At 53.3% G+C, this 15,227-nt stretch overlaps 1 protein-coding gene across 1 annotated transcript; it reads left to right on the top strand.

Annotated features, from left to right (window-relative positions):
* Positions 1-3,418: 3,418 nt before the first annotated feature.
* On the top strand, positions 3,419-15,068 carry CPSF4L (cleavage and polyadenylation specific factor 4 like). The gene is made up of 6 exons (XM_069483166.1): positions 3,419-3,584; positions 3,847-3,897; positions 6,424-6,576; positions 9,295-9,390; positions 10,275-10,368; positions 14,933-15,068. The coding sequence occupies exons 1-6, from the start codon at positions 3,482-3,484 to the stop codon at positions 15,066-15,068; spliced, it is 633 nt and encodes a 210-aa protein (XP_069339267.1). The 5' UTR covers positions 3,419-3,481.
* Positions 15,069-15,227: the final 159 nt, after the last annotated feature.

Below are 15,227 nucleotides of genomic sequence, written 5' to 3'. Positions count from 1 at the left end.
TATCGCATGGAAGTCAGGCACCCACGTGTACTTCTCACCTACCCTCTGTCCCCCAGGGACGAGGTGTGCGCTGGTCCTGCTGATGCAGAATCTGGGGCTCAGAGAGGTGATTATAGGCTGGCGACTGACAAAGCCGGGATTTGAACCCTGGGCTGCCTGACACCACAGTCCTCACCCTTTCCACAAACGTAGGGTGTCCGGGTGGGGGTAAGGCGGATGCTCAAGATAAAATGGAGGCGGGCATGGCCGTACTCTGCCCGGCAAAGCACCGGCTGCCATTGATCCAAGGCCAGGGGACGGGTGCGATGACCTGGCCGGGCCCTGCGGCCAGAGAATTCCAGCGCTCCCCCCACCCCCACCCCTGCTTTTCAGAGCAGTGCATTTATACAGGGAAGGAGCCGGATGGTGATGATTCAGGAAATTTGCAGCCAGAGCTAAATGAGAGCCTCATAATGATGGTGATTAAAAATTAACGCCACTGTTCGTACAGTGATTTCGGTGTCCACTTGGCACCCATGAATTAATTAAAAAATGAAAACACCAGTGCTTGGGATAATAAGCTCCAGGGCACAGAAGAGCAGACTGAGGTTCCAGAGGGGACATCCCAGGACCGGGGTGCCACCTTCTGCCTCTGGCTTTGGGCATTGGCAGTTGGGGGCTGGTCACCTTGAGAGCCACGAGGCTGGAGAGACGGGCACCTCCCCCGGCCTCACAGAGACTCTGCAATCATCACTCCTCTGTCCTTCTGTCTGCTCATCTGCAGAATGGCTGAGGTCTTCTGAAACTAAATTTCCAAGTGAGAAGGTGTCCTAGTGTCCACGGTCACCTAGTGTCCTCGGGCTGCTGAGACACATGACCACAAACATGGTGGCTGAAAACAGCAGAAACTTACTCTGTCACATCCTGGAGGCTAGAAGCCCGAGGTCAAGGTGTCATCAGGGTTGGTTTCTTCGGGAGGCTGTGAGGGGGTCTGTCCCATGTCTCTCTCCTGGTTTCTGGTGGTGGCCGGCAGTCCTTGGGGGTCCACGGTACCCGTGTGACTCGTCGCCATCTCTGTCTTCACGTGGCCTCTCTGTGTCCCTTCTGTGTCTGTGTGTCTCCAATACCTCTTTCCTTTCTCTTATAAGGACACCAGTTATCGGGTTCAGGACGCAGCCTAGTCCCAGGATGAGCGCATGTTGAGCTCTTTGACCGAATCATACCTGCAAAGAGCCTATTTCCAACAGTCATGTTCACAGGCGGGAGTGGTTAGGACTTGGACTTTCTGGGGCAGCCAGTTCAATGCACTACGGAAGTCATGTTGAATAAGCAAAAACCATGAACACAGGTGCCCTCGTTCTCGTGCCAAACTGATGACGAACCACCGGGAGCAGGGACTTCACCTTCCGCTGTGCATGCACCTAGAGGTGGGATGGGGAGCCCAGGGGGAGGGTGGGACCTTGACCAGGGGAGCAGCTGGGGGTCTCCTTCCTGCTTACCATGAGCTCTTGGAGGCCACCAGAGTCCCAGAAAGCACCTCAGGCTCCATCCCCAGGGCTCTCATTTTTTTTTAACCAAGGCAGCATCCTGCCCCACCTTCCCCTCAATCTTCTCCCAGGGGCTGTGTCCTGCTCTCCTCCTCCTCCTCATCCTCCTCCTCCTCCTCCCAGCCCTTCGGGGGCTCTCCAGGGGTCCCCTCTCAGCTCCAGCCTGGCCACCCTCACTCCCCTCCTCGAGCCCTGCTTCTGCCAAACCAAACTCCGACGGTCTCCCAACCTCCACGTTGCCCCCTGCCCTGTGCCTTCGCACTGTGGGCGCCTCCCCTGGGACACTCTCCCACATCAGCCCAGACACCCCCTCTTATTACTCTGTTGTATCATTATGTGGTTAATTGCGTCCCCCATTTGGCTGGTCCTTCCCCAAGGCAAGGACACGGTCCCCAGTACAGAGAGGCGCAGGGAAGGACACTGTCAGAGGCCTGGCTTTGGCTTCCCTCGTTATCGCCCTCCAGCTTCACGCCCTCGGCCTCACTGGGCCTTGATTTCCTCATCGAGTCTGCCCTGCCAGGCTGGTGCAGCCTCAAACGAGCCTGTGTTGACAGACGGACTTATTCTCAGGACTACTAATCAACACACATGAACAAGGCCAAGGGGAGCGAGGCTCCTGCCCCAGGGACCCTCGTCCCCACCCTCTTGCGGTCCTGGGGTTCTGCCTCCCCCGCGGTGTAGTCAGAGGCCCTTCTGGAAACTCTTGGATCTCTCCCCTGCCCCTCCCAGCCCTGCCTCGGCTCCAGGTGTCTCTCTCTCCAGCTATTTTCTTTTCTGATCTGGAGTTCAAAAGAACAACAAACCCAGGAGCCACAGCCGCAGAGAGCAAAAGCCAGCAGGCTCGTTCACGCCGGCCCAGCCGCGGGCCTGCCGGGCTGCCCACCTCTCCCTGCTGTGTCGGGCGCCCAGGAAGGAGGACGTTTGGGTTCTAGTTCCATGGACATCAAAGGCCAACGCAACTCTGAGAACAGCAGCTCCAGTTAGACGCAAGGCCAGTTTGGGGCCAGAGCAGGGGCAGTGGGGAGAGGGAGAGGGGGGAGCCCAGTCCAATTAGAGCCCTAAAAAAAATGCTCCTTTGAAAGCACTTTCAGATGTCCACAGCCCTGCAGGCAGGGGTGGTGTAATCATAATAAAACAACATTTGCATAGAGATTTCGTTCACAAAGCACTTTCTCAGGGGTGGGGAGGAGCTGGGGTGGCCCAGTGGAATCCTGGCGGGGAGGCCAACCCGGCCTTGGGTTGGTTCCACCCTCCAGCCAAGCTTGTGACTGTGGGAAGTAAACAAAGGGCTATTCATCCAGCTATTTCCGATTTCTCTGGACTTCATTCCTTTTCCCCTTCTCCCATGAAGAGCTCACTTGGGGCCTGTCACTCAGGCCAGAAAAGGGGTGTCAGGGGTCCCAGAGAAAGGGGTTGGCTGGGACCTTATGGGAAGAAGTGGGGAGGCTGGGGGGGTCTCCCTCCCTCTGGACCCCTCCCCGCCCCCATCCCCGCTGGTCCCCAAGCTCTTGCAGAATCAGAACAGCCTTGCTGGGGTTGGCTTGTGCAAGTGTTCATTTGCTAAACCTGTGGCTGTCTTCACGTACCAAGTACGAGCCCAGGTTTGGTAACGTCTGCGCACAGGCTGTGCTCCCATTTGGCAACATGCAGAGATAAGCAGTGTGTGGGCCTTTGCTAATCCTTCCCCACCCGAGTGGGACTTATGTACACAGTGCAGGGGTGAGGGGGTGAGGGGCCCTGGGGCGTCTGCACCTGCATGGGGAGGAGGGGTGAGGCAGCCAGGCCCACTCCTGTGCAGCCCTGGCTGGAGAGTCACCGCCAGTTACCTAGCCACTGGCATCCAGGGTGAACGGGGACGAATCAGACCCTGGCCCCTTAAGGGCCTCCAGAGAGCTATATAGGGTCCACCTGCAGGGGCTCTAGCAGCTTCCAGCAGCCCCAGCAGGAGATGGAAGATGCAAGAGGTCATTGCTGGGCTGGAACGGTTCACCTTCGCCTTCGAGAAGGATGTCGAAATGCAAAGGGGCACTGGATTCCTGCCTTTCCAGGGCATGGACAGTAAGTGGGGCAGGGTCGCCAGCTGTCCCCCACCCCACCCCGCCTCCAGCCTTTTCCAAAGGCCTCCCGAGCTCTTGAGCTCTTGAGCTGGCCTTGAACCCCTCTCTCTCCTGTGTTTCAGAGCTGAGCTTTCAGTGTTGAGGTCTGGAGGCCTCCAAAGGGCCCACAGGCCCGAGCCTGGGGGAGGTTTAGGTAGGACTTGCGGTGGGGAGGTGCACAGGCTGTGGGGAAGCTGCCTTCTCCCCCCTCTCCCCCCCTCCAGAGTCGGGCTCAGCTGTGTGCAACTTCTTCGCTAAAGGGCTCTGTGAGAAAGGTGAGTTAGCGGGCGGGGCGTGGGCTGCGTGGGAGCGGGGGTTCTGCCTGGCCTGGATAGGCTGTTGAATCTGCACCTGGGGACAGGGCAGAATTTTAGATTTACAGGTAGACAAAGGACGCGTGTGGGGGCCCACCAAGCAGCTCGCCTCCCTGTCTCAGCAGCTTTTGTACTGCGGGTAACCAGCACTGTGTGGCAGGGGACGTTCCCTTCCAGCCACCCTGCTGGGGACGGGGTGTCTACGGGTTGGCCTGTGTGTTCCCAGGAGGCCCCAGACCCCTTTCTTCCCTTGCCTTCCTCCCAGCTAGGAGAGAGGCCTCTCTGCCCCCCAGTCTTCTCCTCTGAACCGTATGGAAACTGGGCAATTGTCCCATCCATTCTTTGAGGCCTAAGGTAGCTCTGACCACAGTCTTTGAAATGCTACCAGAAAGCATCTTTCACTTGTCTCCTACCCCAACTCTGGCAAGCAAGACTCTCTTCCTAAGCCCCTCTCCCCGGACACGGCCATTCTGGTGAGTCCCAACTCAAATACAGGATTGCTCAGCTTTTCTTTTGGTTCATGGGCCTCTTAAAGTCTCATCCATAGAAATACATAGTTGCCTCCAATTTTAGGGGTGCCCAGTCCCCCTGCAGCCTGCCTAGAGATCTAGGTTAAGAAATCCTGCTAGTGTGAATGAGGTTAGGATGTGTTCTTGGGGTCCACATGATTCTGTCCCTGCAAGCCGGGAGGCTGGAGCCATGTCTGCTCGCCTTCCCGGTTTGTTTCGGGGCCAATCCCGGATAACAGGGTGAGAAAGGCAGTGAGCTCATTGGCCACCCAAGGCCCTGTGCAGCCAGGACCCTCCAGGGTTGACTGAACTGAGTGACGTCTCCTCAGCTCGGCCCATCCGGGCCCTAGAGTACTGGTTCACAGTGACACCCCTGTGCAAGAAATAAAACTGTTATTGTGGGAAGTCATAACCGATCAAGTCAAGGGCCAGGGGTGGAGGTAGGGGTATTTAAGAACACTTTCTCCACCCCTCAAATTCTTTTTTTTTTAACTTATAAGTATTACGGGTACAAATAGTTTGGTTACATGAATTGCTTTCATATGCTTGAGTCATGGTTGTAAGAGTACCCGTCACCTAGATATCGTCACCTAGACATCCATTGGACCGGTTAGGTAGGTTTTCACCCATCCCCTCCTTCCCCTCCCCCAGGTTGCTTTCTGTTGAGTTTTGTTTCCCTCTGTGCTCATGTGTGCTCACCAGCTAGTTCCAATTTAGTGGTGAGTACATGTGGTGTTTGTTTTTCCATTCTTTTAGATACTTCACTTAGGATAATGGTCTCCAGTTCCATCCAAATTGCTGCAAAAGGCATTAATTCATCCTTTTTTATGGCTGAGTAGTACTCCATAGTATACATAGACCACATTTTGTTAATCAACTCATGAATTGATGGGCACTTAGGTTGATTCCACATCTTTGCAACTGTGAATTGTGCTGCAATAAACACTCGTGTGCAGGTATCTTTTTGATAAAATGTCTTCTTTTCCTTTGGGGTAAATACCCAGAGGTGGGATTGCTAGATCCAATGGTAGGTCTATGTTTAGTTCTTTGAGGAATCTCAATTCAATTTTCCACGAGGTTGTACTAAGTTACAGTCCCACCAGCAGTGTGTAAGTTCTTTTCTCTCTGCATCCAGGCCACCATCTATTGTTTTTGGACTTTTCAATAAAGGCCATTCTGACTGGAATAAGGTGATATCTCATTGTGGTTTTAATTTGCATTTTCCTGATGATTAGTGACATTGAGCATTTTTCAGATGTTTAGTGGCCATTTGTCTATCTTCTTTCAAAAAGCTTCTGTTCATGTCTTTTGCCCACTTTTTAATGGGACCACCCTTCAAATTCTATCAGAGACTTGGCCATATATGAGGCTGGTCCTGCTTGGAAAGTTAGGAACTGGGTGTCCTTCCTGCTGATGACAACGCAGATAAAATAGTTGAATATAACGTTTCCATGGAAGATCCCTTGTAAAGCGTTACAAAGTTGGCTCTTACATCACTGTGTTAGGTCTCTAGAATCAGGAAGCATAACATTTTTTTTTTTTTTTTTTAAAGACATGAATCCAACAGGCCTTGCTTACTACGTGCCAGGGGCTGGGTTGGGTGTGCTTTCAGGGCTGGAGAGCCCGGCCCTGCTCGCTGGTAGGAGGACAGGGGGCTTTGGCGCTGTGGGAGCACAAGAAGGCAGCTATCCCAAGTCCGGGGCTTCCTGGAGTTTGCCCTCCGGAGAAGGGCACGGCAGGCAGAGGGGACAGGTGGGCAAAGGTGTGTCCGTGGGAACAGCTGTGTGTTAAGACAACAGCTTGCACTTCACGGTGTCCTGGATCCCAGTTCTGGCCCCCACTGGGGTCCAGGTGAAGGGACAAAGGGAGGGCCACTGAGGACTGAGCCCCAGCACCCTTCTGGGGAGTTCCCTGGAGGGCTGCGCTGGGCCCAGCTGTGGCGAGGGGGCCTCCCAGCGGGGTGCCCTGGTGTCGCCAGGGAAGCGCTGCCCGTTCCGGCACGAGCAGGCGGGGAAGACGGTGGTGTGCAAGCACTGGCTCCGGGGGCTGTGCAAGAAGGGCGACCACTGCAAGTTCCTGCACCAGTACGACGTCACCAGGATGCCCCAGTGCTACTTCTACTCCAGGTTTGGTAAGGTCCCTTCCTGGCTCTGCCCCTCGCCACGGAGGTGGCAGTGGGGCCTGAGGTGGGAGGGAGGCTTCAGGAGAGGGGGCACCCAGAGGAGGCCAGGCACGTCCCGGGAGGCCGACTAGGCCTGTCTGAACCTCAGTGCCTGCTTCCCCAAACCATAAGGAAGTGGACCTGCACTCCAGCATCCCCGCCCTTTCCCGCCTCCCAGGATCAAGGTGCACACCTGTTACCTCCAAAAGGGAAGGGGGGGTTGTTGCCCTCCCCAGTCCTGGCTAATCACACACCCAAACTGACTGTTGGGAGATAAATCTCGAATGAGCCAACTCTCGGGCTCAGGTGTGCCACGTTAGGGCTTCCCAAACATCAGGTTTGGAGAGCTGCTTTCACGATGCCTGCTGTGCCCACAAAGCCCCAGTGCCACCGTCTGCTCTTTCACTGGTCTTGCTATCTTAACGCTTATTTTAGAAGAAAACTTTGCATTGTTTCCATAAATGGAAAACTAGCATCACTTGTTAGAAAGAAAAGGTAACTGTAAACATAAAACCATGAGGTGCAGAAGTCCAGCCCCTGAAATTATCTTGTGTGGTCACGTCTGGACCAGCATCGTCTTACCTCCCTCTGGCCTCAAGTCCTCCTCCTGTCCTTTTAACCAGGGGGCTACTTAGGGAGAAGCGGCAGCCGCTCTCCCCTCGTTTAAGATTGGAATCTGTGAATGTGCTCCAGGTCTCATCCTTCGCAATTAAATTCTACAGCTCGGCGCTTTCCGGAGCTGGAAGGAGCCTTAAGGATGATCTAGTCCAGTGGTTTTCAAACTGTGTTCCAAAAAGAGTGACCTGCAAAGAGAGAGCTGGCAGGATCCCCAGGGACGCCCCTGGCTTAGGAGGCTCAGCTTCCAGATGAGGCTTGGGCCAGCTTCAGCCCCCAGCCCCCCAGGCAGCTGTCCTCACAGTGCCAGTGTAGGGGGGCGGCGGGGGGTCCTGGGCACGTGGGAAGGAAGTAGAGTATCCCCTAGGCCAGCAAAAGCCCCTCCCAGGCCAACATTCCTGCCTGCTCTCGGGAGGTGACAGCGTGGCAGTTCCTGAGGGCTGCCCCCATGTCTTGAAAGAGGGGACAAAAGGTATCAGGAGCCCCACTCCCCTTGGTCATTGCCCAGATAAAACTCTTTCACTTAAAATGTCACTTACTTAGTTATTCCCTCGGTAACCCTTGGTTGGTTTTCCTTTGGGGATCAGATGCTGCAGGGAACGGATACAGGAACAGAGACAGGTCCCCTCCTGCCCTCAGATACCCCCGATTGGTGGGGGCAGACAGGTAAACCCATTATTACAATATGTAACCTGTGGTTCTGTTCTTACAGTAAATGAATGAATATCTCTTTGTAATATAATTATCCAGGTAATTATCATTCTTATTGGATGCAGATTGTTTCATTTTTTAAAGGTATTTTTGGAGAGGTGTGGGAGTGGGAAAGGGGGAAGGGGCTCAGATGTCCAGGGTCTTCAGCAGGCGCCGGGCAGCTCGGAAGGGCAGGCTGAAGGTCGGGGCGCTGCTGCCACCTGCTGGCCAGGTCAGGAATGCAGCGATGTGCGCGGGGCTGGGGCAGAAAGGCAACAGCAGTGTAGACTTCCCATGATCTGCACCGATCAAATGGATCGAACGCTGACCAGCCCCAGGGGGTGATGTCACTTTGAATCCTTAGAAGGCTCAAGCCCAGAGTCAGAACTCTGCCCAGCGCTGCACACTGATGAAAACCACCGTGATGTGACCTTTCCCCTCTCTGAACACGGGCGTCCACGTGTGTGAAAGGAGAGGGCTGGGGAAGAGTGGCGGTTTTACTCCCTTGGGGACGAGGGGTACTGTCCTTCAGGTGAAACCTCGCTCTGCAGAAGCCCAACATATACATAGATCTCTTTGGAGCAGTTTGAAAACCAGTGAAGTAGACGCTGTGAAGGCCTTTGAGCTTGAAAGATACCGAGCTGCGGACTTTGAAGGAGGACGAAGCTGGAGACACCCACAGATTCTCAACTTGAACGAGGTGAAAGTGGGCTGGATCTTCCCCACGCCTCCTTCAGCCTTTCCATCCTAAGAGAAACCTAAGAGGCTCTTAGAACGACTCTTGGGTAGCCTGTGCCCGCAGGACTGGCTCCTTCCAGGAGACGAGCTAAACCCGAGACTTGGTCTAATCCATAGATTACAATGATGGCTTTAGTGCACCGCAGGTATCCCTCTCTGGAGTGTTTATTTTTGTCCCTGTGCCAACTTGAAGCGGGACTCTGCTTTTCTTGGCATTTCCACCAAAAGGAACTGCTCCCCTGAGCTCTGGAAGCAGTGTAGGATTTGCAGCAGAGAGGAACAGAGGGCTTAGTCACAGCACACGCAGCTTCTCCATTTAATGTCATAAGTGCCCTCAGTCCTCCCTCCCTGGGAGCCTCCACTCGCCTGCAGTTCTGGTGCTTTCTCCTGGATCCGTGGTCCTGCCCAACTCTTCCGGATGTGTACGTCCACACCCACGCCCCGATTAGCAAACGTTACTGGGATCCACCCGTCTTAGATTGCAGGAAGGATTAGACAGACCTTGTTGTCTTCAAAAGCTGCTGGCGACCAGAAGAAAGGCCAGTAGCTTATACGTGCACCAGGGGCAAGGTCAAACCAGTTTGGGGAGGTGGAAGTGACCATAACCGGGAGCCCGCTTACGTACAAGCATGCTTGAATTTTCAGGTGACTGCAACAACAAGGAGTGTCCCTTCCTCCATGTGAAGCCAGCTTTCAAGTCCCGGGACTGTCCTTGGTATGACCAAGGTTTCTGCAAGGATGGTGAGGCCTTGACAGACAGGGAGCCTGGGGGGTGTAGGTGACCAGGAAGGGGCTCGGCAGGGGAGGGGCCGTTTTCCTGATGAGGCTGTGCCACATGAAGTCCCAGCAGAAGGCCTCTCTGCAGTTCTCCCCAGGCTGCTGTGACACTACAGGCTTCCCGGGGCAGGCTTGTGTGGGTCCAAACCCTGTCTGCAGTATGTATGACTACCTGACCTTGAACAAGTGACTTAACCCCGGGAAGCCCTTGGCACAGAGTTTGGCCCACAGGACTTGCTCAGTTCACATGCGCTCGCTTTTCTGTTCCTTTTACCCACCTTTGGGGTCCTGAGTGTCACTTAAGCATGTCCTACCTTTTTGTCCCACCTTTAGCTGGTTTGCTGCCAGCCAAACCTAGGAGGCAGGGTCCCCCGTCAGGGTCCCTGTGTCCTAAGCACCCCTGTTTGTCCTTCAGTTGTGTTGCTGTGAGTTCTTCGCACTGCTGGTTTTGAGGGCCTGGGGGAGCGTGGCTGAAGGAGGATCAGCAGGATCGTGGGGTTAGCTTGCCTCAGCTGTACCTTCTATAGCTAAATAAACAAAAGGCAGCAAAGTCAAGGCCACATCGACATAAGTCCTCCAAGACACAGCATGTCAGTGACACTTCCAACCCTCGCAATTTCAGGACTTGCCAGCTGACACCTGCCCCAACACATTCCAAGGTTCCCTTTCCCCCATCTCAGTCTCATGGCGAGAAGCGGGGGCTCGGGGCGCCATGGAAAGGACTGGGAGAGTTACACACCCCATTTAGTGGCGCACCTGTGTGTACCCACACCCTGCCGGGAAGCTTTCTCAGGTGTTCCCCTCTTGCTACAGCAGAGCCTTCTGGTCATTTTCTCTTTGCCCAGCAGGTCCCCTGTGTAAATACCGCCACGTCCCCAGAATAATGTGTCTCAACTATTTAGTTGGCTTCTGCCCTGAGGGACCCAAGTGCCAATTTGCTCAGTGAGTATGGTCCTTCAATCCCCAACTGCCACCTGAGTGCCGGGCCTGGCCTTCTGGATCTGGGTTTTCCCACGCCCTCCCTGGCCCGTGGTGGAGAACTGTCTGGCAGGCCCCTGCCCACCGTGTCCCCTCGCACTGCTGCCTGTCCCTGGCGACCTCCAACCCATCCTCCTAGTGTGCGTTCGTGCTGGGGTGGGTGTAGCTCTTTTCACAAACTGTTCTAGAAATAAGAGTAGGAACTTTTTTTTTTTTTTTTGGAGGCAGAGTCTCGCTCTGTTGCCAGGGCTAGAGTGAGTGCCGTGGCATCAGCCTAGCTCACAGCAACCTCAAACTCCTGGGCTTAAGCGATCCTACTAGTAACCTCAGCCTCCCGAGTAGCAGGGACTACAGGCATGCGCCACCATGCCCGGCTAATTTTTTTCTATATATATTTTTAGTTGGCCAGATAATTTCTTTCTATTTTAGTAGAGATGGGGTCTCGCTCTTGCTCAGGCTGGTCTCGAACTCCTGACCTCGGGCGATCCACCCGCCTCGGCCTCCCAGAGCGCCAGGATTACAGGCGTGAGTCACGGCGCCTGGCCAAGAGTAGGAACATTTAACACCCATTTCCCCCCCAGTCCTCTGCGGCTCTCCCTCCCTCCCTGGCTGGGGAGGGCTCTTGCCCTGCGGGGTCTGAAATATGAAGTCTGCAGCCAGCGGGCTGGAGCATGTTAACGAGGGGATGGGAGGCCGAGTGGGATGTAATTGTCTCTCTCTCTGCACTCAGCCCCAAGATGAATCTTTCGTTCAACTCGAGTTACACCAAGGTGAGTGTGGGTCGGCAGGTGGCGAGGGGCCTTGCCCTTTACTCCTCTCTGCTCCTAGGAGAGCTTACTCCCCGCACTGCTCCTGGGGACCCTCACTCTCCTGGGAAGGCACCCGTCGTGGGGCACACGGGCCACGGGGATGTAGTGGTTCCTCCCAAACTCCCTCCCGCCTCTACAATCCCTGCTTCGGGTAGGACTTCTCAGCTGACCGGCCCTTGAGGCCGTCCTTCTCCTGGGCACAGAGACATGCGTGGTGTTTGTGTTTAAACAAAACGGGGCCCAGCCCAGGACTTGCGGTCCAAAGCTGGTTTTCTGAGTCCGGGCCAGCCCCGCTTGAGAAATGTGCCCGCCGCTCCCTGTGGACACAGATGTGCTCCGTCCCTACGGAGACGTACTGTCCCCGTGGACAGCAGGCGCTGATCGCAGGCTACACCAGGAGTCAGCAGGCCACAGCCTGCGGCCCAAGTGTGGCCACTGCCTGTCTTTGTACAGCTGGGAAGAATGATTTTTAGTATGTTGGGGAGAAAATAAATCACAAGAACATTATGTGACATGTGAAAATGGTAATTCCAGTGCTCAGTTTTATTTTTATTTACATGTCGCCATGGCTACTCTGGACATTACAATGGCACAATTGAGTGGTCGCAACAGAGACCTGATGGCTCCCCTCACAGAGTTTAAAATAGTTACTATTTAGAATATATATATATATTTACTTTTTGGTCACCTATAGGAAAAGCTTGCTGACCCCTGGTCTAGGTGACTGGATGTTGGGCCCCCACTTAAGTGTGACAGAGGCCAAGCAGGAGCATGGGCGCAGGGGCAGCTACTGAGCTTGGGGCCACCCTGCGCTGGAGCTGGGAGGGCAGTGGCGGGGGTAGGGGGGAGGTGGCCTCCTCGGGCTCCGAGGGGCCCCTGCTAGGGGTGGCAAGCGATCTCCTCTGCCCAACTGTGGGGAATTTACAACCCCCTTTCTAACTTTCATCGAGAGGTATGCTTTGGCAATTAAAACTGTAATTAAAGGCATTTGGAATGTTAGTTTCATCCTGGACGCACGGCCGGGGCCCAGACCCCCAGTGTAAAGTCGCTGTCTGCAGGTGTTTCCCTACGACTTCGCTTTATCTGCAGCTTGTCAACCAGCCCTGGGATTCAGCACCTCCTGCTTCTGCTGCGGAAGCTTGGGAGCCCCCTTCCTCGACAGAGAGCCTGCTCCACCCTCGGGAAAGGGCTCAGGGGCACCTGTTCTCCTGCCGGGGGCCCAGGGCGCAAGAGCAGGTCTTGTGCTACAGGGTGAGCAAAGGAGCTGACAGGGCTGGGCCAGTGTCCACTGTGGGCCGGGAGGGGAGGGGGCTGAGCAGAGAGCTAGAGAACCCGATTCCTTTTCTGTAGCACACAAGCAAACTGCACTGGGGTTTTAAGAGAGAAGGGGCTGATTCTGGTGAACTAAATGTTAGTGTGGAAAGTCTCAACAACCTAATCCTGTTTGCATCTTCACTCAGATAAGACTGTTTCTTTACAAGAAACCGTTTTATTTCCTATTCTGTTGCCCACTGAGTTATGTATCCATAACGTCCTTGAGACTGCAGCAGGGGACAGAGTTCTTGGTTAAGCGAAGAAATGTAGCACCTTGGATTTCTTTTTCTGCTAGCTTGGTTTATCAGGAAGAAAAAAGCCAAGATGGGTTTATCGTACTTTCACTCTCAAGATAGCTTCCAAGTTGTTCAGAGCCTTGATTTCTCCATTCTGCAGATATCAAGGTGACAGGTTAAGAGGCAGAAACTGACTTTCTTGCACATTTGATTTTATGAGGCTTTGAAAGCCTAGAGCCTTGCTCTCTGATCATGGTGCTGGGCATGAGTACCAAGGTCTCTTTTAGGCCTGAAATAAGCTTCATTTGTGAGCAGGATCCATTCAATTCCTCAGAAAGCCAGCTATCTCCTGTGGTTCCCTCGACCACTCGGAATTTTTCTCTTGAGACTGGAATTTACAAAAGTCATGCCATTAACTTTTTCTCTTTTAGTGTCGACAACCAGGCCATTATGCCAGTAAGTGCAGTAAGACTCAACTGGTAGGAGTTACCAAAAACTAACCCACGGTCTGGAAACCGGAAGATCTCTTGGTGAGGACGTTCAGTGGCCCCACTATGGGACTCTCTTCCCAACGTTCCAGAGCGAGCCTGCAGAAGGAGCCTGCTGTGTGTAGGTTTCTTTCCTTTTATCCTGTAAGTGAACCAGCAACTACAAATACAACAGGATTACAGGCAGATGACTGTCGCAGGAATGAATTACCATAAAACGGAGGAGCAAAGTGTAAGGAAAACCAACAGCTCGAGCACACGGGAAATCCATGATCATACTCTGCCCAGCTCCTGTGCTCCTCCAGACGGTTCTGGGTGCACGTGGCAGTTCTTGTGCATATGGCCTCAGCTGCGGCTATAAACTGGCAATTAAATCACACGGTTTTCTTTAGCATGACAGCTGCTTCCCTGTATGGCTTATTTAAATTTAAGAATATATTCTGTGACTTATGTGGAGTATTATGGGACAGTAGATGGTACAACAGAGGCTTACCCTGGGGAGGTGAGGTAGGGACGTGGAACGTTAATCAGGTACTATCCATTCCATGATGCAATAGGGCCCCAGTGCAACCCAACCCACTGGGAAAGGAGAGTGGTGGCTGAGCTGAGCCTTTTGGAGAAACAGAGAAGAGCATTACGAGCCAGGAGGGGGGGATCAGCCTTCCACCTTTGGTACACGAAGAGACAGGTATCTGGCCTGCCTAGAGCCGGAGGGTCAGAGGTTAAGACAATCTAAAAGAATGCAGCCCAGGAGTGAGATTTGGGGATTTTAATACCAGTTAAAACCACTCTGGGCTGCTAAGTGACAAACAGCACAGAGCTATGTAGAAAAATTGACCTCCTCAAGCGTTTCCTCATTCTGGAAAATGGGCCAGATAGCATCACATCACAGGGCCTTTAGGATGAAATGAGGAAATGCACGTCAAGAACCTTGCCCAGCACTTGGCACAAAGCAAACACCCAAATGCTGGTGTGGACTGCAGTGGGGCCTCTTCCTTGGTTCACGTTTGGTACGATGCCACAAGAGGTTTTAGAACAGCAGCTACCAATGGGTTCCTACTAGGTCAGACCTTGCTGGGATGAACAGACGTAAGCCTAACCTCACCAAATTTCTGCAAAGTAGGTATAATTATCCCCAATCTACCCCCAGTCCAAAGGAAGCTGCAGTAAATTGGGTAACTTGCCCAGGAACACACTCACCCGTTTCACAGGAAAGATTCCAGAAGAGGCAAATCATCAGCTCAGAGGAATATTTGTTATTTTTTTTACAAATACCTTTATTATTAAGAGCGGTGGTAGTAATATGTGAGTTCTCCATTAAGTGTACAACAGCCTGCTGATAATACAACATGATTTTATTTTTAATAGCTAAATATTTTAATGTGTATTAGAAAAAAATATACTTTTCCCAGTAAACTCATTATTTCAGATATTATTGTTCAGGACTGAACTAAGTAGCCAGTACCAGGGCTGATCTACCTGACAGAAACCACGTGCGCGTTACAGCGGGGTGTTCAGGCAAGCCTGCACTTCCAGCCTTCAACACCAGGCCCTCCCACAGGGAGTCTTTCAGGGATGGGGGCAGCCTGCGCGTCACCGTTGCTCTTCTGCAGGACAGGCGGGGAGGAGGCTGTCGATTGCGTGTGTGGATTCTCATGCTCAATTTCTATGCACATTGCAGGATGACTTGTGTAGGAATGCAAGCCGCTGCCCTGGAAGCAAAATCTAAGTATTGCTGCCTACCTAGGGCGGCCCTCACCAGTGCCACAGAAGGGGGACAGCATGATTTTAAGACACAAAATGAAGAAGGCTGTTGAACATGGTAAATCATGTAATCATGTTAAAGGCATTCTGTCTCTCTCTGCTTTGTGAAAAGATGAGTAGCTACCCCCGCCTCACACCTGAAGCATAATGGCTTCTCCAGGTAATGAAGTCTTACTTGTCCAATATTCCAGGTTTGAAAAGAATTTCTAGTC

This window comes from Eulemur rufifrons, chromosome 9 (assembly GCF_041146395.1).
Source record: "Eulemur rufifrons isolate Redbay chromosome 9, OSU_ERuf_1, whole genome shotgun sequence".
In the NCBI taxonomy this organism is placed as follows: domain Eukaryota; kingdom Metazoa; phylum Chordata; class Mammalia; order Primates; family Lemuridae; genus Eulemur; species Eulemur rufifrons.
This window is presented reverse-complemented; position numbering and strand designations above follow the sequence as displayed.

Excerpts from the sequence above, each read along its gene's own strand:
- CPSF4L (XM_069483166.1), top strand. The coding sequence starts at position 3,482 with ATGCAAGAGGTCATTGCTGGGCTGGAACGGTTCACCTTCGCCTTCGAG. Across the intron at positions 3,585-3,846 it reads GCCTTTCCAGGGCATGGACA|AGTCGGGCTCAGCTGTGTGC; the intron begins GTAAGTGGGGCA and ends CCCCCCCTCCAG. Across the intron at positions 3,898-6,423 it reads TAAAGGGCTCTGTGAGAAAG|GGAAGCGCTGCCCGTTCCGG; the intron begins GTGAGTTAGCGG and ends TGGTGTCGCCAG.